Source organism: Phyllostomus discolor, chromosome 1 (genome assembly GCF_004126475.2).
Source record: "Phyllostomus discolor isolate MPI-MPIP mPhyDis1 chromosome 1, mPhyDis1.pri.v3, whole genome shotgun sequence".
Lineage (NCBI taxonomy): Eukaryota > Metazoa > Chordata > Mammalia > Chiroptera > Phyllostomidae > Phyllostomus > Phyllostomus discolor.
In genome coordinates, this window is record NC_040903.2 from 14,537,995 (window position 1) to 14,561,226 (window position 23,232).

General features: G+C 44.7%; 1 protein-coding gene across 2 annotated transcripts in view; it reads left to right on the forward strand.

Moving 5' to 3' along the window:
* The window catches only part of ZCCHC4 (zinc finger CCHC-type containing 4), a 44,766-nt gene extending 29,245 nt beyond the window's left edge, over positions 1-15,521 (forward strand). For both annotated transcript variants that reach the window (XM_028507006.2, XM_036019469.1), the window contains 7 exons: positions 235-385; positions 1,894-1,994; positions 7,850-7,971; positions 8,174-8,249; positions 10,092-10,143; positions 10,712-10,856; positions 14,836-15,521. In XM_028507006.2, the coding sequence (XP_028362807.1) occupies positions 235-385; positions 1,894-1,994; positions 7,850-7,971; positions 8,174-8,249; positions 10,092-10,143; positions 10,712-10,856; positions 14,836-14,971 (783 nt within the window). In that variant the 3' untranslated portion in view covers positions 14,972-15,521. The remainder of the gene's footprint in view (positions 1-234; positions 386-1,893; positions 1,995-7,849; positions 7,972-8,173; positions 8,250-10,091; positions 10,144-10,711; positions 10,857-14,835) is intronic.
* The last annotated feature ends 7,711 nt before the right edge of the window (positions 15,522-23,232 follow it).

Below are 23,232 nucleotides of genomic sequence, written 5' to 3' on the forward strand. Positions count from 1 at the left end.
GCTGGTGTTTGAATTTGCAGCTTTAAAAACCCGCGTATCAAGGAACCCATAGATGAAATCTTACGGGGCTGAGTGAGAGGGGCCTGAGGATGTCAGGGCGGCAGGCACTCTGGGGTGGCCGGTGGGTGACACTTCAGTGCGGAGAGCAACGCTGAGCCCGGTGCGTTCTCCTCCGAATGGGATGAAGTCCCTCCCTCTGGTCCTGACTTAGAAATGAATTTCTGCTTGTTCCAGGCTGCCCTTGAAGTGTGCAGGACATTCTTACAGGACGACAAAGGTGAAGGAGTCATCATGGTGACAGACCCTCCTTTCGGTGGCCTGGTGGAACCTCTGGCCGTTACATTCAAGAAGTTAATTGCTATGTGGAAAAAAGGTCAAAGCCAAGGTGTGTAATGTACTACTTACTGCAAAATAAACGTGTGTCTGTGTGTCTAGTTTCTGTCGAATGGCAGCAGATCTCAGTGAATCAGGGCACTGATAAAATATGCATACCTTAGGTTCCAGTCTTTTTTTAAAAAAAAAAACAGGCTTGTCTGATAATGCGGCATATGTTACCATCACGGTACACTTTGTATTGTCTTAATTGTGTTTTTAAAATAGCTTGTAGGTAAAATCTTTTTTTGGAGGGCACAAATAAAGGGACATTATGTAGAATAGCAGTAAATTGTCATTTTTTTTTTCAATAAATACAGGGGTGGACGATAGCAGATTTACAATTCGAGTGGAAAATGATACAATAATTAATAAGTAATAATAGTACAAGAATGAACTGTGTGTCACGTACTCACAGCTGTAAACCTGCTCTGCCCACCCCTGTATAGTCACTGAGTGGCCACTGCACACGAGGCCCGGTGTAGGTGCTGGAAACGGAGGACACACGTCTCTGTGCTCGCGGACTTCACGTTCCCTGTCCCCGTCGTCCTTCCCAAAGCCCGTACAGGGCACCCAGCCTCTGGCCCAGAGTGCCCACCTGTGCCGGGGTTGGGTGGGAAGGCCAGACACCCGGTGGGCCGCCAGTGGTCGTCAGCGGCACACGGATGCCCGGTCCTCTGGGGTGGGGGGTAAGGGTCGAAACTGAAAACTGTTCGGTTTCAAGCGGCTCAGGACTTCAGAGTATTTTATACCATTATGTAATTAGTCTGCGCACTAATTTTTCACTTTCCAGCTTGTTATTTGATTAATTTTAAGAGTGTCAGGAGTTTGTGATCAGTTTTCTCTATCAGTTGTACTACGTAAATGGTGTGCTTTGGGGACAGAATGCAGACAAAATCTAAGAAATCTAAACTGTGACTTACAGTGTGAATTATTTCACGGATTTCCAGTTTTGAGGTCCCTTGTCTGAGTGGGTGAAGTCTGTGTTCTTGGGGAAGCAGTGAAGAGCTCTGTGGGCTGGAAGTCCAGTTCTGCCACTTACCGGCTGCGTAACTGGAACCGATTCCTTAGATCTTGCAGCCTCATCTTCCCCTTCTGTAAAATGGGGTCACTAATATCTAACTCCGAAGGTCATCATACGGAGGTAACACATAGAGAGTACCTGGCGTTGTGCTCGGCCTACCTCGGTGCTTTGTGAACAATAGCTGCGTTCCCTGCCTCTCATGAAAATTTTGTTTCCCATCTTTTTGGGAACATCTCTGCCTTATTGTGATTTGCGTGTAAGGATCACTTTGCACACCTCTGTGGCTGGGTTTGGATACAGAAGGACGTCTCCACTGACTGCCTTGGGAAAGGCCTGGTGGGAAGGGGCGTTCCGGTACACATTGTTTCAGTTTGTATGCCGTAACTGCATTGAACGATGGATGGCAGCCTCTTCTGATACCAGAAGTTTTCCAGTTATACCTGTTTTATTTTTTTAATATCAGTGTCTTATTTGCCCTTTTTTGTGTGATCCATTAGATAACACTCACGAAGAACTACCCATTTTCTGGATTTTCCCCTATTTTTTTGAATCCCGAATTTGTCAGTTTTTTCCAAGCTTCCGCATGCTGGATTATCAGGTATAGTAAATACCCTGTCTTTGCATGGTTGGGGGATGTATATTATTCAGTTTAAATAAGTATTCTGATAAGACTATCCATTGGTTTTAGTAAATGAAAATACTGTAAGTTGTGTTAAACACTAAAATTATACTATACATAGCCTGTGGACTTATTAAAAATATAAATCCTTAGGTACCAGAATAAACCTATTAACTCGAAATCAGAGGGTGGAGACCATGATTCTGAAGTGCAGCTGGGGTTAGACCAGCTATCTAATCCTTTATCATCACAGGAAGATTTTACAGCCCCATCTTACCAGTTAAACGAGGAAAGCCATACTGTATCTTGTGTGAGATAATACATTAAAAGGCTCAGCCTAGGTCGAGACACACAGCACACGTAGCGTGGAGGCTAGTGCTGTCAGCGTTGTCGCAACCATCACTGCTGTCAAGTTCAGGTGGTCCCGAGGTGCGGGGTAAAACTCCCTGCAGGCCCCTTTCAGGGTGCAGCATCAGAAACATTAAAATTGCAAAACGCAAGGTCCACCTGCTGTGGACCAGAGGTGAACATGGTGGGGAGGCAAATGCAGATCAAGTAAAGCGATGAGGACTACTCACGTAGAGTGGTAGCCCTTCGTCATCTGTTTGGACGGCCTGTGTTACTAAGAAGGGAATTTTGGAAATTTCGCAGTTTTAGTTTGGAGGAATAGTTTCAAGATCCAAGGTTATTGGATATAGTTATGTAATTTAATGTATTAGTGGAAAAGGTTCTAATTAGGTCATGTGTATTAGGATGAAAAGCAGTCTTTTCCATAAAGGGAAAGCCAACCTTTGGACAGGAAAATTGGAATAATATCTCCAAAACAAAACATACTTGTTTTTCGTGACTCCTACCAAAGGTAGGGGCACGGCTGCCCGTGACACGCCCCGTTGGAGAAGCTGATCTCACTGTGTCTCTGAGTGCATCAGTTTTCGACCTTCTTCACATACACTAATTCCTAAAATTCTGCAGCACACTTCAAAAATATATTTTTTTGACAATCTGGTAAAAAACGAGGCATAATTTTGACTCATTCACACCAGACGGCTGTTGTGCTGGCTGTTGCCGTTTCTTTGTGTGTGTGACGAACGAAAGGAAAGAGAGGCCGGCGTCCCTGGGGACTGCATGTTTTCACGACGTCGGGGCACACCGGCTGGAAATTGTCGTCCTGGTGGATTTCACCTGATGTGTTGTCCCTCCCCTTTCATGATTTTCTACCTTTGTTTTTGAAAATGTATCTGGACTTACTACTGTTATCCTTTCTGAGCCTTTTGCTTTCTTTTCTGTTGTTACTTTAACCTCATTTTGTGGTAACTTTTTTCTTCTACATTAGCCACCTTTATCAAAGAAACATTCGAAGGTCTCCTCTCTCCCTTCACAGATCTGTCCCCACAGACCTCAAGTTGGGCCTTCCTTTAGACACTGCCTGAGACGGGTAGAAGCCCCCAAACCACAATGCAGTAAAAAATCCCAGATCAGTAAATCTCTTTTTCAAACATTTCTCAGGTAGGAGGAAGGCAGAAATGCTGCAGATATTCATAAATTATGAATTATGTAGACTCTCCTATGATAAAGCACTTGATACATGCAAAATAAAGTAGTTACTAGAGCCCTAGAAGCCAAGTGTTTTGTTAAGGGTAGAGCAGAAAGGAAGGGCGTGATCATGAAAACAGACTCGGATTTAGAGTCCGAAGTTGGAGTTCTAGCACTGCCTTTTAGACGCTGTTTAATCGTGGGGAAAGTCGCTTGATCTTTCCAGGTCTCTGTTTTGTTACCTATAAAGTGAAATGAAACGACGGAACCACAAAAGGGGTGGCAGGTAAGTTTCACTTAGCACTAAGCCTGATGAGTTCATTGGTAGTGACTTCTGGAGAACTTGTTGAGAACTGCAGGCTCAGAGAGCAGCGCGACTGATGAGTGACGTCTGTCACAGGGGCGGGGCCAGGCGGCGATGGTGTTCGGGGCTTGTGTTCACCGTATCTGAACCAGGTCATGTCACTCACCTTCACCTTGAACATGTTATACGATCTCTTATTTCCACTTCATCTGGGACATTTGTCTGGATTGTTAAAATTAAGCTCCGCTTTTATTTTTTAAGCTATCTTTTTAAAAAATCATCTCATAGAAAACTTTTTTGAGTCTTGTGTCATGTTTAGAAATGAAGATATTTTAACAGGAATTTCTGAGGTACGATTGTAAATTAAAATATTGAGGTACGATTGTAAAATAACAACTGCAACTCTTGAGACTCAGTATATAATAAAACATTCAGTGGGTTTGGAGTGACAAGGGGAAAAATACACAGACAAAAGTAGGTTTACAGTTGTGAGTATGTGAAACACGCTTTATTCTTGTATTATTATTCATTAATTGTGTTATTTTCCAAATTAACAACTGTAAACCCACTTTTGCCCCAGGCTACATACAGTAATTTTTAAATGAGGTTCCGTGGGATATGGAGAGTGAGTGAAAGACGTTGAAGTCGGTTATAGAGTTGAAGAGGCAGCTCACGTGGGATCTCTTCAGTACACTGAAATGAAACGGAACACCATCCTCAGGGAGTTCCGAAAGTGCAAGTGCTGTTTGCATTCATCTTTGTTTCCCGGCGTGCTGCCTGGAGCATAGTAGGTTCAAAATAAATACGTGTTGACTTGAACGTCTTGGTTTCCGTATAACTAGTTTCAGTCTCGTGTCACAGAGGAAATTTGCGTAGAGATAAAATTAAAAGTTAGGAAGTACAGAGATTTTGTGCTTTCCCTCATTTCTATACAGTACTTCATCACATTAATCAGTTCCTTGGGAGAAATTCTCTATTTGAAAATGCTGCTCATCATCATTGTGAGCGAAATGTCAGGGATAATGACGGGAAAATGGTGTATCAGCTCTACCAGTAGTGATAGGCAATTTGCAAAATTGTGTTTGCTTTGCAGCGCTTCCATAGGAGGTTTATTTGTGTGGATGAAGCTATGAAATATGGATGTACATTAGAGGTACATTAATTTACCCGGGCAGCATGCATTATCCATACCATATGTTTATAGTTAATTAGCACAACAAACCCGCATTTAAAAATAATAATAATCTCAATTAGGTTATGCAAAATCAAGCAATCAACCACCTTCCTGACACTACATTCTCTGACTCCTTGGGTAACCATAAAGAAATTGTTCTTTTTTTTTTTTTTTTTTTGCCTTCTCTTCCATCTGCTATCTGTTATATTGCATGGGATAGTGCATTTGCTAGAAATCTTTCTAAGATACTCTTTTCCCAATATTTGCAAATCTTCCTGAGATTCTCTTGGAAAGAATTTTTTTCTTATCACACTCATAAATGTTGAAAATGTCTGTTGAGTTTAATAAGGCGCCATATATTTATAGAGCACAAAGAGGAGCGCAGTGGGGAAAACGATGAATTTAAATCATTGTAAAAGAAAACTACCGAAGGTACTATTTTAAGGTGCTTTTGAAGTAAAATCTACTTTTGTGTCTTAGCCTCTAATAGCTGACATATATTCACAGAATTTTAAAGTTGGAAAGAAACAGAGGAAGCGTGGGCTAACTTCCCCGCGTAATAATCCTCTCCGCTCAGTTCACGGCGATCAGTCATCTAGCTCACTTGAGTACTTTTGGTGCGCACAGTCCTGCAGCCTTCCAGGGCAACGCAATTTATTTAATAGCTCTAATTGTTAGAACATTTTCTCGTATTGAGATAAAATGTGCTCCCTATTAACTTCTAACCATTGGTCCTGCTTCTGTTCTCCAAAGCAGTAAGGGATAAGCCTAATTTCTATGCCATGTGATGCCCCTTCACTTATCAAGTAGCTGTCAGATCCTCCCTGTCTTCTCTTTTCTGAATAGACACCTCCGGTGTGTTCAGCTCTAAACCCTCCTCGTTTCCGAGTGGAAGTAAGCTGGTTTTATTCATGTCTGTCTTAACATGGAGAGACTGAGTGCAGGGCTTCAAATGCCACCTAACCTCGTCCTGGCTTTTATGGTTGGGCAGGACCCCGCCCCACCCTGCCCAGCCCCGGGGCTTTCTTCATGCTGTCCCTGTGTGGCTGGGTCTCCTTATCCTGTCCTTCCTTTTCCCCACTGCTGAAGCTCCTGTGACCCCTGCAGATCCAGTAGGCATCGGCAGGGCCTCGGAGAGAGCTCAGGGCTCTCCCTTTAAAGGCCTCTCATTCCGTGGTCATCCATTCCTTACATTGTTGTGATTGGCTCATTAAATAGCCAGCTTGTGAGCCAGTTCCGTGGTAAATTCTTAAGTATGTTCCTGTTTAGAATCTAAGCAGGTGATTACAACTTATTTGAAAGTTGGGATCTACCATATTGACCTCATAAAAATCTCATGGTATTCTTGTGGGTACTCTAACGCAGTAGTTCTACTTTAGTGTGCCAGGAAGGCTTGTTAAACATGCAGTTGCTTCCCCCGCCCCCGAGTTTCTGCTTTATTGGGTCCTTGGTGGGGCAAGAATCTGCAGTCCTAACGAGACCCTAGGGGATCCGCACTGTGGGCACCGAGAGTCACTGATCGGAGGAAAGATGGATTCAGTGGCTAGGCGGATCCGTAGCAGATTTGAAACAAACCTAAACTGTGTGGGTAGTAGAGAGGTTGGTGGGAGGATAGAAATAGAAATCATGTTTGTTAGCTTCCGTTTACTCCCGAGATGATCTGCTGACACTGAACGTTGAGGTAGGGATCTTGAGAAGAGGGGTGATGTTTGAGGGCGCCGTCGTGGGGAGAGCTGCAGTTAGGAATCCTCTTCATCGCCATCTTTCTGTCTGCTTCAGCCACACTCCAGGTCCTGAACTCAGGGTGTTACGCACATCACATCCATTATTAACCTTCACCACACCTCTAAGGTGAGAATTACGCAAACTGGCTTAAGGCCACACCGCAGGTGAGCAGACCTGTGCTCTGTCAGCTAGTGCGCGGTGGAGGGCCAGCCACGCTGAGGCCGCTCTGGGACCGGGGAGCTGGAGGTGGACGTGTGGTGAATTCACTCACAGAACATGAAGAGCCCAACCAAGCTGGCACGTGTCTTCAGAGGTGGAATGTTTTAACACCCAAAGCTAAATTCTTGAAAAAGAATTTTTTTTTGCTTTTCAGTTACAGCTTATATTCAACAGTACTTTGCATTAGTATCAGGTGTACAGCACAGCCAGCGGATAGCCATGCACTTCACATAGTGGTCCCCCCACCCCCCCGGTATTTCCCCATACCTGTCCGGCACCACGCATGGTCGTTACAGTATTACTGACTGTATTTCCTGTGCTGCACCTTACATCCCCCTAGTTTGTGACTACCAATTTGTGCTGCTTACAAAACCTAAGTTTTTAATCACATAACAGACTTTCTTGTAAAGTCTATGGTATTGGATAAAAGGTTAGAGTTCTCAGTGCTAGGCAATGTGAATTTGTCATAGCAAATTTTACCGGTTTTATAATCAAATTTCACTCACGTAGAGGCCTTTCTGGGGCTGCTGATTAGCAAGTGAACTCTAGCTTTAAAAAAATTTTTTTTTAAGATTTTACTTATTTTTAGAGAGGGAAGGGAGGGAGATAGAGAGAGAGAAACATCAATGTATAGTTGCTGGGGGTCATGGCCTGCAACCTAGGCATGTACCCTGACTGGGAATTGAACCTGCGACACTTTGGTTCGCAGCCCGCGCTCAATCCACTGAGCTATGCCAGCCAGGGCTAAGAATTTCTTACTAAATACTTCAGTTTAACTTGTATCTTGGCATCAGCTTGTTCATTTATTCGTTAAAGAATCTTAAAGAGTATTGATTCATTTGAGTAAATTTTCTTTTTCTATTTTTTTAAACTTTCTAGGTAGATTATGATAATCATGCACTTTATAAACATGGAAAGACAGGTCGGAAACAGTCTCCTGTGCGTATTTTCACCAACATTCCTCCCAGCAGAATCGCCCTTCCGGTGGAGGAAGGGTACAGGTACGGTCCCGGCGGGCCCTCGAAGCACGCAAGCCGCGGGAAACGCAGTTCCGCGTGTCTGGCATCGACATGCTTTGAACGTTGGCTCGTGTCACTCTGTTACTTTTAACTCGGGCACCTCATTCTATGTTGAATTAAGTCTGGATTACACCCAGTCTTCGTGTGTGCAGTTGATTCCTCCAAGCCTTTCCTTCCTCCTCAGATTTTGCCCTTTGTGCGAGCGATACGTTTCCTTGGAGAACCAGCACTGCGAGCACTGCGGCTCTTGCACTTCCAAGGTATCGTGCTCGCTGGAGTACATTTTTATTCAAAGATATTGTTAGTTTTATTTAAGTTTGCTAGTTTTCATCACTTGTTTCATGTTATATTAATAAAATTTGTATTAATGTCTTACCATTTATTATACTTTAATACAGTATTTTGCTTCTAATTATAAAGTAGGACAGGCTTTTAGAAATACTTAGATAAGCAAACGAGAGGGTCCTGGAGCGAACTAAGCCTGGGACACTGTCGGAGGCAAAAGTGACAGAGCTGAGGCTGTCCTACTCTGGGCACAACCTGAGGGTGTGGGGCTCTACGGAAAGACGACAGTGCTGGGCACACGGAAGGCTGCAGGAAAAGAGGAGGCCGGATGTGAGCTGGAGCCCCTCCGTAGAGGAAGCCACAGGCGTGAGCCTGCAGGAGCTGAGCGGGGTTGCTGAGGACAGGACAGTGTGGGCATCACTCACTCATTCACAGGGTGGCGGGAGGGGAGCCAGCTCAACGGCACGGAGCGCGTCATTAATAGTTATCTCAAGTCACTTGCACGTGGTACTGTATGACTGCCAGACGTAGTAGCGCTTTAAATAAGGCACTGCATTTCGGTGAGCACAGAATTACGGTGTTTCTAATAAGGCACCGAACCCCTAGATACCGTCGCTGCTCTGGTGAAGTTGTAGCTGATCACACGTCTGTGCACTTTTTCCACGCCAGGCCCTTTCCCGAGAGCTGTCCGTGCACTGGCAATGGCGGCTCTCAGTAGCCCTGATGGATAAGGCAGTCCCTCCTCGCCCTGTGTGGCAAAGGAGGCTCCACAGGATGGAACCCCTCTTTATTTTTTAGGAAGGGGGGGTCACCCTGAAGTTGCCTGGTTACTTTAAATGAATCCAGTCAGAAAGGACATGTGAAGTTTAGTTTGGCCGATAAGCACATATTATTCTTCCATATTCTCTATACTAGTTTTTAATTATGTTAACACATCTGATCACATATGTTTTCAGTTCATCTAGCAGTTATCTGTACTCTTCATTTAAGAACATGATGCCCAGAGCATGGAAGTTCAAAATGTGGGAAATAAAACCATTATTTAGAGATGTACCCATAGTGGTAAAAATAAATGACAACAATGAAGGGACCACCGCAAAAGCGAGCATCGGAGTTAGTGGGGAGGAGCCAAAAGCCGGGTTGGGGAGGAGCCCCCCAGGAGGAGTTAGTGGGGAGCAGCTGAAAGCCAGCTTGGGGAGGGGCCCCCCAGGAGGAGTTAGTGGGGAGGAGCCCCCTAGGAGGAGTTAGTGGGGAAGGCTGAAAGCCGTGTTGGGGAGGGGCCCGTGGGGAGGTGTCTCAGGGGCTGACGGTATTCTGCTTTCCGACCTGCTGGGGCACTTGATATCCTCATTAAACTGGGTGTATGTGTTCTGTGTACTTTTCTGGGTATGGTTTACTTCACCGTTTTAAAACTACCCAAAGAGTAACTGATAATCTCTGTTTCTAAATTATATAGTTTTCAAATATGAGTTTTATTAAGGATTATACTGGATAGACACAAAAATTGTGAATCATTAATTCTCTTGAAATCGTCATGGAGCCCTTCCTTGTGCAGATTAGGGTCTGGAGTGGACTTTCAAGATCACTCAGATAAGCCCCCCAGTTTTAGAGTTAGGGAAGCCACGGCCCAGCAACGAGGCGCCGAGTTGAGTGGAGAAATGCATAAATTAAAATCAAAGTATGTAATTTTGAAGCCCAGGAAAGTGAGAAATAAGAAATTAATAATTTATGCAGATTTTGATAAGACATTTTAATTTTTAATTGTAGGACCTGATTTTTAATGGCAAGCTAAATGTAATTTAAAATTGTTTTTGTAGGACAGTAGGAAATGGAACCATTGCTTCCTCTGCAAAAAGTGTGTAAAGCCTTGTAAGTATTTAGACTTAGCGTTTGAGACCCTGTGGAAACATTTGAGTTTTTCTCCATCTGTGTAGGATTTGTATTTAACTGCATTTATAAAAGAACAGTTAATATAGAGACCTTTATTGATTTCCTTGCTTTGTAATTTTTACAGTTACCAAAATGTACATTTGTCTACATCGCAGAGAGACATGACTGCTAACCTTTTTCAGTGTAGCGTGTGGTTTGGCTTGTTTTGGAAGGCAGCTGTGCTGACCACTTACCACCAACGCTACAGGTTTGGCTTGTTTTGATAGGGCTCTGTGTCACTCGGCCAGCACCCCAGTGTCTGCAGCCCTCAGATCGTGACTCGGGAGAGAAGGGCTAGACTTGTGGCCGAGCCTCAGAAAGAAGGTAGCTGGTTTGCAAGGGATTCCAGCCGCTCCACTTTGGGCTCGTTAGCCGGATTCTAACCAGCTATGCAAATGCATCACCGTAATCAAAGTAAACACTGTTCATGCTTCCCTATTACAGAGGTTAATCAAATGAAAAATTACATTAAATGAACCTCCTCTAAAACATCATTTTTATTTTGCAGCCTGGGTCCACTGCAGCACTTGCGGTCGCTGTGCTCTTCCCGATCATTCTTGCGAGGGCCCCAGAGACGGCTGCTTCGTTTGCGGCGAATTAGATCATAAACGCAGTGCTTGTCCTAAGATCTCTGCCTCCAGGAAAGCTAACAAGTTCGTTGGATTCTTTTATTTACGAGAAAAAAATTTCCTTGTGTGATATGTACAGAGCAATTCACAAAAGTGTGACATAGAGGATTCAGAAGTGCTAAATTAAGTTTTTTTTTTCACCACTATGTATTGTGTGAATAGACAGGGGAGGGAGGACATGAAGACGAGTCCAGGAGCTCGGGATTTACTGGTAGGACATGAAAATAAGCAGGATGTAAGGCAGAAAGTGACTGACTTTGTATCTCCTGTGGTTAATGTGAGATTACAGTTTGGGGGGTGAGAGCTCGGGCTTTACGGAAGGGCGCGACGTTTAATTCAGGACGGGGTGGCTGCAGGCTCAGAGCCGTGGGTAAGGCTGCAGAAGGCATCGCAGATAGCATGAAATGTGTAGTTCCACAGTGGACACATTGGGAAATGAAGTTATTCCTTTAAATTGTGTCAGACTTCAAGAAAAACACGTAGACATACTTAATATTTAAATGTTTCAAGTTTTTACCTTTTTTCCATCATGCTTTCCCTCCTCTCACCAATATTCGACATTGGTTGTCACTACGAGCACAGTTACACCAAAGACGAGAGCATATTTAGAAAAACCTGAGCTAACTTGAGCTAACTGAGCTAACTTGAAAGACTATATGTATGTATTTTTAAACTAAAAGGGTATTGAGTCCTCTTGTTTTATTGATATGGAAACTATGTTACATTTACACAATAGAATACTACTCAGCTGTAAAAAGAAGAAAATTCTACCCTTTGGGACAGCATGGATGGACCTAGAGAACATTATGCTAAGTGAAATAAGCCAGTCAGAGAAAGACAAGTACCATGTGATTTCACTCATACATGGAATCTAATGAACAAACTGAACTAACAAGAAAAACAGAGACAGACTCATAGATGAAGAGCAGATGACAGCTTTCGTCGGGGGCGGTTAGGGGGTGGAGGGATCGAACAGAGAGGAAAAGGGACTCAGGTCGTGGACAGCAGTGTGGTGATTGCAGCGGGGAGGGGAATGTAAGGGGGCGGTTAAATGGTCTTGGGAAAAACACAAAAACAAAAATAAAAAAAAGAAAACCAGATAGGCCAGTTGAACATTACATGGGAATTGAGATCAGGATCAAATTATAGCTATCACATGACTTGTGATTTAAAAAAAAATATCTATTACTAATAGAAATGTCAATTTTTTGGTAACTATGATTATATTAGAATTCTTTCTCATTTGTTTATTTTTTGTCAGTGGAAATTATTTTGTTCCATTAAGTTCCAGCCATTTGAATTGTACCTACTATTTAAACTGACTTTTCCATTACTTTTTATCAAATTTACTTTAAATAATTATTTCCACTAAGTAATCCAGGATAGAAGTGGTATATTTTTAATTAATTAAAAAGGTGTATTGGCCCTGGCTGGCGTAGCTCAGTGGATTGAGTGCAGGCTGTGAACCAAAGCATCACAGGTTCGATTCCCAGCCAGGGTACATGCCTGGGTTGCAGGCCACGGCCCCCCAGCAACCACACATTGATATCTCTCTCTCTCTCTCTCTCTCTCCCCCCCCCATTCCCTCTCTAAAAATAAATAAATAAAATCTTTTTTAAAAAATCCCTTCTTTAAAAAAAAAAGGTGTATTGAAGAATCTTATAAAATATTTTTCCTTAGAAACCTTCCAGAATAAGCTGCTGCTCTGGGGTTGTCGCACTATTTCTAGGGTAGTTAGTCCTGTGTGCAGACAGGAGGCGGTAAGGTGACTGTGCCGGAGTCGGTGAGCCTGGGGAAGGCGGGAGCTGACTTTGCCTGTGGTACTGCACTGCAGGCTCTTCGCGGTGCTTCAATAGCCCTGGCTAGTCTGTTTGGTGGTGATACATTGTTTTCATCGAGGGAAGCCATCTAATATCTTTCAGTGCTAGATATTTATCAAGTTTAATTCAAAGACCAAATCCCTTAGGATGTGGTACTTTTCTCAGGGAAAACTGCTAAACTCCTGTTAACAGTTACTTCAAGCTATTGCTTTCAAAAAAAATTGTATAATGAAGTTGGAAATGAAAAACTTTTTTACAATAGAAAAAATAATTTTAACGGCCCGTTTTAGCATATATAGCATGACACATCTTTTCATCGTATGTATTTTATAGCTCTCATATTAATTGGCTTTCCCTTAGTATTAATTTTCCTTTTGTTGTGAACTGGAATGATGCTGGCTCCCTCTTGTGGTCAAAGCTCATTCTATCAGTTATGTAAATACCAAATTTAGAGGACAAATACTAGGTCAATTTAATTATAAGGCAAAATAAAACAATTAATTGACTTATACTCAGTCACTTCATCACTGTTGGAAAACTTTATCTCTGGAAAGTTTTATTTATTCATATTACAAGTGAATATTTTTCTGTTTTTGTTACTGCATCCTCTAGTAAAATCTGGTTCCTGTTTCGTTCTTCTTATAAGTGGATAAGCCAAAGAAAATTTGTTCAGATTTTGTATACAGGCATGCATAGCTTCATTGACTTTGCCATTAAGAGGTTACACTTCATTAAATTTGCACAATTATCACTTATCAGGACATTATCCTACTTTTTTAAAGAATGGCTGGAGAGGAAGGAGGTTTATATAACATGCACAAAACAGTAAAAAGATTATTATTTTCTTTGTTTTATAGACTGGTAGGATACCCCTGCCCATAGTACAAAATCTAAAAATGGGAAAATTTAAAGTTATCAAGCAAAATTTTGAATAATAGTCTTATGGAGCTACTAATAATAGCTAATACTTATTTAGTGATTGCTATATGCTTAGCAGTCTACACACCTAAATAATTTATAGTGGAGTATATGGTACCAAGGTAATGAAGAGCAGAGGTTCTAGAATCAAACTCGTTCTGCCCCTCCTCCCTGGATGAGTTCACAGCCTCCATTTCTGCCCCTACGGAGAGTTGGGAGGAGGGGGAAGGGTGCTGCCTGCCGTGTCTCGGTTTCCCAGCTCCCTGAAGTCAGAGATGCCCGTCCTGTATCCCCAGCATCCGACACAGATGCTGAGTGAACACACAGTGAGGCCTGAGTTGCGTTCACTGGGGATTGTATACTTTTTATGAAGCTCCTTTCCCATGTCTTGGTCCTGACCATATCAACAGCAAGCTTTTCCCTGGCACTTGCTGCTGTTTAGGAGAATAAATCTAAAGACCGATATTGCTGCGTAGCCACGAGAAGGTTCCAGGTTCGCCGGGCTGGCAACGCCAGCTCATGCCTTGGTTTGCGATGCAGTAAATGGCATGATTCTGATAGTTTGGAGAAACTGAATGAGCAGACTAGCAGTCTTTTTCTGCAGTAGCTTGCCTGTGAGCCAGTTCAGAGCACACCAGAAACAAAGGACCTGGTTTTCTTGTGGTGTGGTTCAGTGTCGGTAGAGGGTGCGCTCCAGCCTGTTCACTTGGAAGCCAGTCTTCAAGAAGACCGGGACCGCCAGGTGTGGACATCTCGTGCGGCACATGCTCGGACTGGTAGATCTAGGGGCAGGAGAAGTCAGCCACCGGGCTCACGAGACGAGCTGGTGTTTTCTGTCATGCTGCTTCAGTGTTCCACCCCTGCCACCGCCAGAGTATACCTGTCCTTTTTCTGAAGAATGTAGTTCAGGGTTTGGGGGCTGCAGTGCTGAGTTGAGCAGTATAAATGTGGGGTGGGGGGAATGACCAGAAAACTCCCAGCTCATCAGCTTGACAGTTTATCTCTATTATGTGTTTGTCTTGAATAGACTATTCTAAATATGTAGTAACCATCTTTCAAAGAAATTCCTTTTCTCACATACTGGGCTTGGCCTGGACTCTGTCTCCTTATTATTTTGGCTTAGGATTCTGAGGGTTTATGCTTATGACACAGTAAATTCTTCCCCTTCTGTTTACTTACTTGGTTAGCTAGTTAATTAAACTTCAACCTAATTACATTATTCACTGTGCTCATTCTACAAAATAATTTAGCACCTTGTTTTTCAGAGCTGTCAGAAAGCAGAAGCAAAGGAAAAGTAATAAGATGAAAATGGAGACCGCTAAAGGACAGTCCATGAATCATACGTCTGTTCCAAAGAAGAAGAAAAGGAGAGAAAGAGTCCATCAATATCTTTCCTCTTAAATGTCCAGTGACTTGAGAATAAGAGAGATTTATAGCCCAACCTTTGATGTCATTTTCGGAAAGTGCCCTGCTGGACTTACATTCTGTCACTTTCAGAGGTGTGCACCTTTCTGAGCTACATAACAGGCAGGTGGTATTTGCTAGTTTATAGGCCCCACGGCGGTATCTCTGGGGGCCAGGGGAGCTGCCCCATCCCTAGCGGGTTTGCTGGCTCTGTCTCTGTGTCTCCTTCCTCTCTTTCAGTCCCTTCTGATCGTGTTACTTCAGCCTCTTTTATCTGACAAGTGGGCATGGAGCGTTCTTTTGCAGAGTCAGAAGAAAATGAAAATGTGAAGTTTTATTCATATAAGAATATGTTAAGATAAGTGTTTTAAATTATATATTAAAATACTGTACAGTGGCTTAAACCCCACTTGTAAAGAGAATTACAATGACAGTTATTTTTAGACAGAATCTGAAAATGATGGAAAGAATTTTGACAAAGGTTGTCTAAAAGATACAGAGATTATAATGATGGTCACATTATTATTAAATATTTATTTTTCAAGTACTTTTTGCCATTGTCCTTTGATGGTACAGAGTCACCCAGGTGTTGGTTGACTGGAGGAGGTGTTGAGAATTCGGACCTGCTCCGTGTGTTGACTCTCACCCAGTGTGTGTCTCCCGTTATAACACAGTGTGGAAGGCCACGCGGCCTGGAGATTGAACCTCCTGGTTCCCACGCTAATGAACACTGCCTGGCGCTGTGTCCTTGCCAGGTCATTCACTCTTTCCTTATCTTTAAGTTAATTTATTGTTTCCTTCGAGATAGTATTCATATATACTTTCTACCGTTGAGGATGTTGATTCTCGGGTACATAAAGGAATATTCTCATACTTTGGAACGCTGGTAACCGTGGCTGGCTTTAGACCTCAACCTAAGAATCTACCTCCAGAGATTCTGTTGCTTACATTCACGATGATGAAAAGAAATTAGGTGGAAAATGGAACTAGTGCTTAGCAGTAAAAAAGAGACACGGTTACTAGATCGTAGAGACGTCTAAAGGGTAGAGGCAGACTCTCAGCCAGTGTTCCTAGGATCTCTCTGCAGCTCCGTGTGGGACTCGGAGCCGAAGGCCGTGCCGGACTGGACCATGCAGTTGGAACCAGGTGACCCGACCGAGCGGAGAGAGACTTGTGTGGAGCAGCCAGCTCAGCGAGCGTGTCTGTCTCACCGTCACTCTGCACCCCCACTGCGGACACAACGAGTAGTTTATTCCGGTCCCTGATTTAGTTTTGCCCCACTTTGATCGTGGACAGAGTTCCTAATAGATCTGAGACACTTGCTTGTCAAGAGGCAGTTCACGTAAGTTCCCCAAGGATCCTAAGTTCCACAGTAATTGATTTGGAGGCTTGAAGACTCAGACCAAGGGACGGGCAGGCCCATTTTAGGGTGAGGTCTCTCCTCCTGGCTTACAGGTGGCCACCGCCTTGCTCTGTCCTCGGACAGGCTCTCCTCTGTAGAGGGAGGGAGGGAGGGAGGGAGAGCCGGGTTATTCACTCTTCGGAAGCCTCGGTTCCTTCCTTTGCAGAGTGGGGACAGCAGTGGTTGCACCTCAGGCTTGCTTCTGCGATGACACACGCAGGCCCCCGTGGCCCCGGCCCTGCTCTCAGGGAGAAATGCCAGAAGGTGAAGGTGGCTCTGCAGCCCCAATGGTGACCGTCTGATGGTCTGGCAGCATGGCACTGAGAACAGAGTCCCAGTCCATGCCCTCGTTTCTCTGCGAGATATCTGACGTTATCTACTTAAGACTGAACAGTTTTGCGTGGCTCGTATTTGCACGATGACTTTCCTCATTTCCAAACACCTGTTTTAGAGCCAGTCTGGAGGCACCTTTGTGTGGGCTGAAGTAGGGAGGGCCCTGTGAGCAAAGGTGGAAGAGCTGCCCTCCACTGGTGTTTAAATTCCATCGGGTATTTCAGTTAGGCCTGCTGGCCGGCTGGTGTGGCATACTCGGGCGGGACCCTGGTCGGTGTGGTGGCAGTGAGCCCCTCGGGTGACACTGAATGGTGAGTTGAGCATCAGGAAACTCCCCTCTCACCTCCTTTTCTGCGTGGGTTGCCTTGGTGACAGGATTGGTACCATGAGGTACGAACCTCGTAGAATGCCGGTGAGGGCTGCCCTCTCTGACTCGGGCATGGAAGTGGACGCTGCCTGACTTTCGTGGTGTCCCCGATGGCACGGTTCCCCTCTGAAACTCACACCGAGGGACCGTGGCTACTGTAGAGCTGAGTCCTGGTGCACAGTGATTCTCCTCATCACTCTCTTCCCCCCGTTTGGGATGCCATCGATTGTAACATGCACTAGTGACGTAATCATAGCTTTTCAGCGGGAAAAACTCTGTTATTAATCGTACATATTAAATTCTAGATGTGTCTTATTTCAGGAATACTGAAACGTGAAAAAAAGTACATCTTAGAATTGAGGAAATAGGGTATTACTGATAACCAAGAATTACGTACTTTAAAACCTTGTTACCTTCCTAGAAAGTTAAAAATAGAGAAACTGTTGATTCTGTTCTTATGTTCAATGAATACTAATTTTAAGGACTTAAATGTCTTTCTTTTCTAAGAATAAACTAATAGGTTATAAAAATATCTCTGGGAGGTAGAGTGTGATGGGAGATGAGATCATTTGTTCTACTCAAACTGCAAATCTGAATATTAAGGTACCTACTCACAACAGTAACAAAAGAAAATCCCTGAAATTTGACAGATAAAATTTTCTACACTTTTTAGAACATTTGTCTTAAACAATTACAGCTAAATTTCATTCTATTTCTCGCTTATAAAATGTAATGAAATAGTCACTTTGTAGGCCCTGAATGATCAGGTTGTTATTTTCCTACATTTAGTCTGATATTTAGATTAACTTACTTCTTCAGTGGGCCCTGGTCGGTTCATCCCTTTGTCTTCTGTTGGGACTGTTTTCCTCTCGGGCTATCTCGTGGAGTCTCACGGAGCCATCAGGGCCTGGCCCCCCTCCATTCTGCTCCGGGAAGCCTGGCGTGAGTCCCTGATCCCAGCCAATTCCCACCTCTCTGGACCCCTGGGTGTCTCCACCACATTTGAGACACTTTCCATTTACTATTTTTCCACGATTATATTTATAGATTCTATTTCCCCAGAAGAGTTTGCTAATGTCAGTAGCCACTTTAAACACTTTGATGTCTCTCACGCTTTATAGGTGCTCAATAAAGATTTGATGAGAGCATGGGATTTTTTAGAAGCTTTCAGTGGGTGGGTGTATGGCTTTGCTAGGCTGCCATAAGAAAATACTGCAGACTGGGTGGCTTCAGCAGCAATCATTCATTTTCTCACGGTTGGGATGCGGACAGGGTTCGTCTGAGGCCTCTCTCCTGGGCCGGCGGACGGCCCCTTCTCACCGCGTCCTCACACGGTCTTCCTCTGCGTGTGTACTTCCCCGGTGTCTTTCTATGTGCACATGTCCTCTTCGTACAAGGCCACCAGTCAGACGGGACCAGGGCTCACCCTCACGTCCTCCTCTTACCGTAATCTCCTTTCTAAAGGCCCTGTCTCTAAATCCAGTCTCATTCCCAGGACTGAGGGTGAGGCTTCCACACAGGTCTCCTGGGTAAGACAGTTCCGTCCATCACGGTAGGCACGGCTGAGATCGGGGGAGAACTTGCTCTCTCCTCTGCCATCGAAGGACCGGAAAGAGGAGAAGAGACCTAATCAATATTGGGAAGAACTTGGAGTCACTGAATCCCAGGAGGACCACCCTGACTGACACCGAGTTTCACTGTGGGGGTGTGCCGTGTGAGCAAGACTGGCAGCCTTCTCGGGAAGTCTTTACACTTAAAATAATTTGACTTTCAAGGTTATTTTAAGAAAAACACTGAAGTTGATGTCTAGCCCCTTCAAAGTAATCTGTAAAATACGAGAAATCTGACAGAATTTTGACTAATTTTTAAATATAAAATTACAGCCTTCAGGAACATCCTGGTCCAGTGCCACCCCCTCCACAACGTCCTTGTTGGCATCTCTAGGGATAAACAGTACATCTCCTGCTGGCGACATGAAAACGTGTGTGTTTGTGTGTCTTTTCATTTATCCTCCTTTTAAGGCATCCGATCCCACCTGCGTCAGAGCAACTCGCCGTGCCTGTTTCCCTGTACAGACCGGCTCCCGGATGGCGGCAGCCCGTGGGCGTCCCGGAGTGCTCGCGGGCTCCTGGAGCGGCGCTCCCACTTGGCGCCTCGCACTCGGTGCCGTCGGAGACCCCGGGCTGCAGCCCGAGTGATCTCCGTCCGCCCCACCACCTAGTGAAGCATGTGGCCAGGCTAACACACTTCTTTGCCCTGCAAGTAGTAACTGCTCATGAATGCATGTTGAGTGAGTAGAAATGCCATTTAATATACCACTTCATGCCTGAGGACCCTAACTGTGCCACACGAGTAAGAGCCGCGTAGGTGAGGAAAGCTTGCACAAAATGCAAAGGAAAATCCAATTACTCTTATTTGATACGATTTTAATTGGAACATTAGGATGTGGGTTAAATTACTTGAGGGTCAGCTAAGAAGGTCATTGCAATCAATAAAGTGAAGATAAGATCTCTACTAGTTGATTGCAGGCGATTTAGTATAAATGTTAACTCAGCAAGACTGAGGGGGAAAAACAGCAAAAGTGGGCAAGCGGGTCTCAGAGCTCTGAGAGGTGAGCTCTATCCCATTAGTGGGACAGTCAAGATTCTTCCAAGGTGTAGTTGCTTCATGGCCCTGCAGAGCACATGGGTAACCACCGGTGGTCCCCCAGAAGCAGGCTGAATAGAGGGGCCGGTTCCTCCATCTGCAAACGTGGAGGTGAGGGGTGGGAGAAACTAGGTCAGCCTAAATGCTCCACATGCTCAGAGGACAAAGGAAACACAGTCCCCTGTCGACAACACGTGGGCCAAGTGAACAAAAGCCAGTGAAGAACAACTCCAATCCTACCGCGCAGACAGAATCCCTGTGACAGCTCCTGCGTGTTTTCCTAAGGACAGATTCTTGTATGAACAGCCATACAGAAGACACTCTAAAATTTTCTTCACAAATGGGGAATTGCAGCCCTGGCTGGTGTGGCTCAGGGAATTGAGCACCAGCCTGCGAACCAAAGGGTTGTCGGTTCAATTCCCAGCCAGGGCACACGCCTGGGTGGCGGGCCAGGTCCCCAGTAGGGGGCGTATGACAGGCAACCAGACATTGATGTTTCCCTCTCTTCCTCCCTTCCCCTCTCTCTAAAATAAATAAATAAATAAAATCTTTTAAAAAAGGGAATTGCAAATACTATTCTGCAATATTCTCTTCACGTTGTGAACAACAGCTTGTATCTACAGTAGTGTCTTTAGTAAGGGTGTACTGTATTTTTTAAAAGTCTATGGTTGGACATCTAAGTTGTCTGCATTTTTTTCACTATTGCAAATGACTCTATGATGAACATATTTATAGCCAAATACTATTTTCTTAAGATAAATTCCCATATATACAAATACTGGCCTGTGGCTGTTACTAGAGCTTTTTTCCTAGTTGGGAGTCACATTAGGTCTCCAAATTTCTTTCCCAGAACACCAACTGAAATGGTTGTGGGAGACACACAAGCACCAGGAATTGATACAGTTAGACCTCCTGTGCTAGGATGGAACAGCTCCCCAGTGCACTTCATACTGCAGCCACTGAGCAGTTCAGTTGTCTTAGTGAACGTTGTTGGTGGGTTGTTTTGGCAGCATCATTCCCACCCTCCCGTTGTGTGCCAGTCGCGAGATTTGGGGGAGGGATGATCGATGTCCCCCCCAGCTCTGGGGGGAGGGCTTTTTGTTGGGTGTAATTCCATCCCCTTACTTGTGATTGATTTCCGCTAAGCTCGTGACCTGGGGTGGTCCAATCCCAAGTCTCGGGGCCTGAATCTCGTGGTGGGTGAAGAGGCCTCCCTTCTCCCTCTGAATGAAGCTCTGGTTGCTCTTAGCAGTCTTCCGTTTCCACGTGGAGCCAGCCTCACAGCGACACACACCCTGAGCCGGGCCATTGCCAGGAACCTGCTGCTGGATCTAGCCTGCCCTGCATTTGACCTATGGCTGGGCTTGCTGTGTACGTGAGCCAGTCCATTCTACTGCTCGTGCCCCTTTGAAGCAGGTTTGTTCTGTTGCCAGTTGAATGAAACCAGAGTAGGGCACAGAGATTCTAACACCAGCCTAGATTTATTTCTCTTTCCGGCAAATTCTGTCAACTTATTTTACTTCAAAATAGACCTCTCAAAATAACAGCTTTTCACATGGCCTAGTTTAGTCATATCCCACACACTCCATTTTCCGTCCCTACACAGTGATTCCCACAACTTGCCCCTCCCAACTTGCCCTTCCAGCTGCCTGCTGGCCAGTGTGGATTTTCACACCACAGCTCCACTGGGACGAAGTCTTCACTGAACTCTTGCCCTGGCCTACTTTCCCCTTCCTCCCCGTCATCCTTCCCTCATCCCCCCACCCCCAACCCAGCAGCAACCAGTTCTCCGTTCCCTGAATCTGTGCACCCAGATACCCCACCTCAGTCTTGCCTGTTCCCTGCCTTCATTCTCCCTGTATAATCAATAATCAGTTCTTGTATTCTACTTTAGAAATGTCTCCAGAATCTCCCGTGCCCCCACCCCCACCCAACTTGTCTTCCTGCTGCCTTTCTACCTCTCTGTAATGAATGCATCATGACCCTTGCCGCAGGAATTAGGACCCTGAATAACCAAAGAACAGAGTACGGTGCTGTCAATAATACACCCTTCCCCCCAGATGCATCTGTTGGGAGCTGCCAGGTCTTCAGAATTCAACCCCATACCATTGTAACACCTGGAAAGGTGCCCTGAGCGTGAGCTAGCCCACGGGGTGTAGTGAGCAAAGAACAGCCGAGCTACCAAAACGTTACTCCAAAAAAAGCTAGTTCATTTTTTCCCAAGCACTATGAAGAGGATACACAGAGCGTGGAAATTCTTCCAATGTGTTTTCTCTTAACTTTCCCTCCTCCCTCCCCGCTCTCCATACTGGAGTATCTCCAGCCAGTGCTTCCTTTAAAAAGCACTGATGGCTGACCCCTCCTGGGCTTTCCCCTTTCTGCTGGATTCCGTCAACCTACGAAACATTCAAACCTGTAGAGCATTTTTGGTGAGTTTGTTTGAGCCAAACTGACAACTACCAGGAAGCAAAACCTCAATGGATTGAGAAATGCTTTGGGGAATGGCAGTTTAGCACCTGATTGTATACATTATGTTCAAGGGAGAAGGTTATAGGGTTACATGAAATCCACTGGTGATAGATTAGGGAGGTGGGAGAAGGCGAAACGGAAACCTCAGGGATTGGATAGAAAGTAAAATGACAAGACACTTTGACACAGGTGAGGACAGGCCAGTTAAAAGTCAACAGTTAACAACAAGGGGGGTTGCTGTCTCCTCCTGGTGTAGTGACTGGTTTGAGTTTGGAAAAAGGGAATTTTACTTCACAAAGGTATGTTATTTTAGATGTAGAAAGACGACAGGCTTTACGTTAAAGGTTGACCTTTGTTAGGGAAAAAAAATACCAGCCTGGGACATGACTAGCTGCCATGAACTGCTTTCAGTTAGCTAGTTTTAGCTTCAGCCACCCCGTGTGGTTCTTTAGGTCTCTGAGTTAGTGAGGCTGCCACGCAGGCCTCCCCTGAACTTGTCAAGTTTCTCAAGTGGCCCCTTTTCTTCCACAATTCTGTGCCACACTAGTACAAATAAAACAACTTAACAAAGCAATGTTTTCATTAAAGAATGGGGAAGGCAAGGATCGGGGGTCAGTGAAGCCAACATGGGAAAAACAAAAGGCTGGGAACCCTGTGTTAATACAGCTCTTGCCCTCTGGCCACTATGGGTCATTCCAGTAACAACCCCTGCCCCCCACTCCCACCAACACACATGAGGCACTACTATGGCTACCTAAAACCATTTGCTGTTTCCTGGCTACATCTGGAACTCCCCACCCATGCTGTTTCCTGTGCTGTGATGCCTTCTGGGAAATGCATCCTCTCCTGGGAAGGCTTCATAATGTGCAGGTAGTTACTCGTATGTCCCATAACACTGACTGAATACCTCTACCAGTCCTTTTCATGTGTTGTGTGAGGGTTCGTATTCAGGAAAAGTTTCAGGGAAATGGGTGTTCAGTTTCTGTAGGAACGTCCCCACCATCCAGATAATCCGTTATTGCCACACCAAGACATTAACAC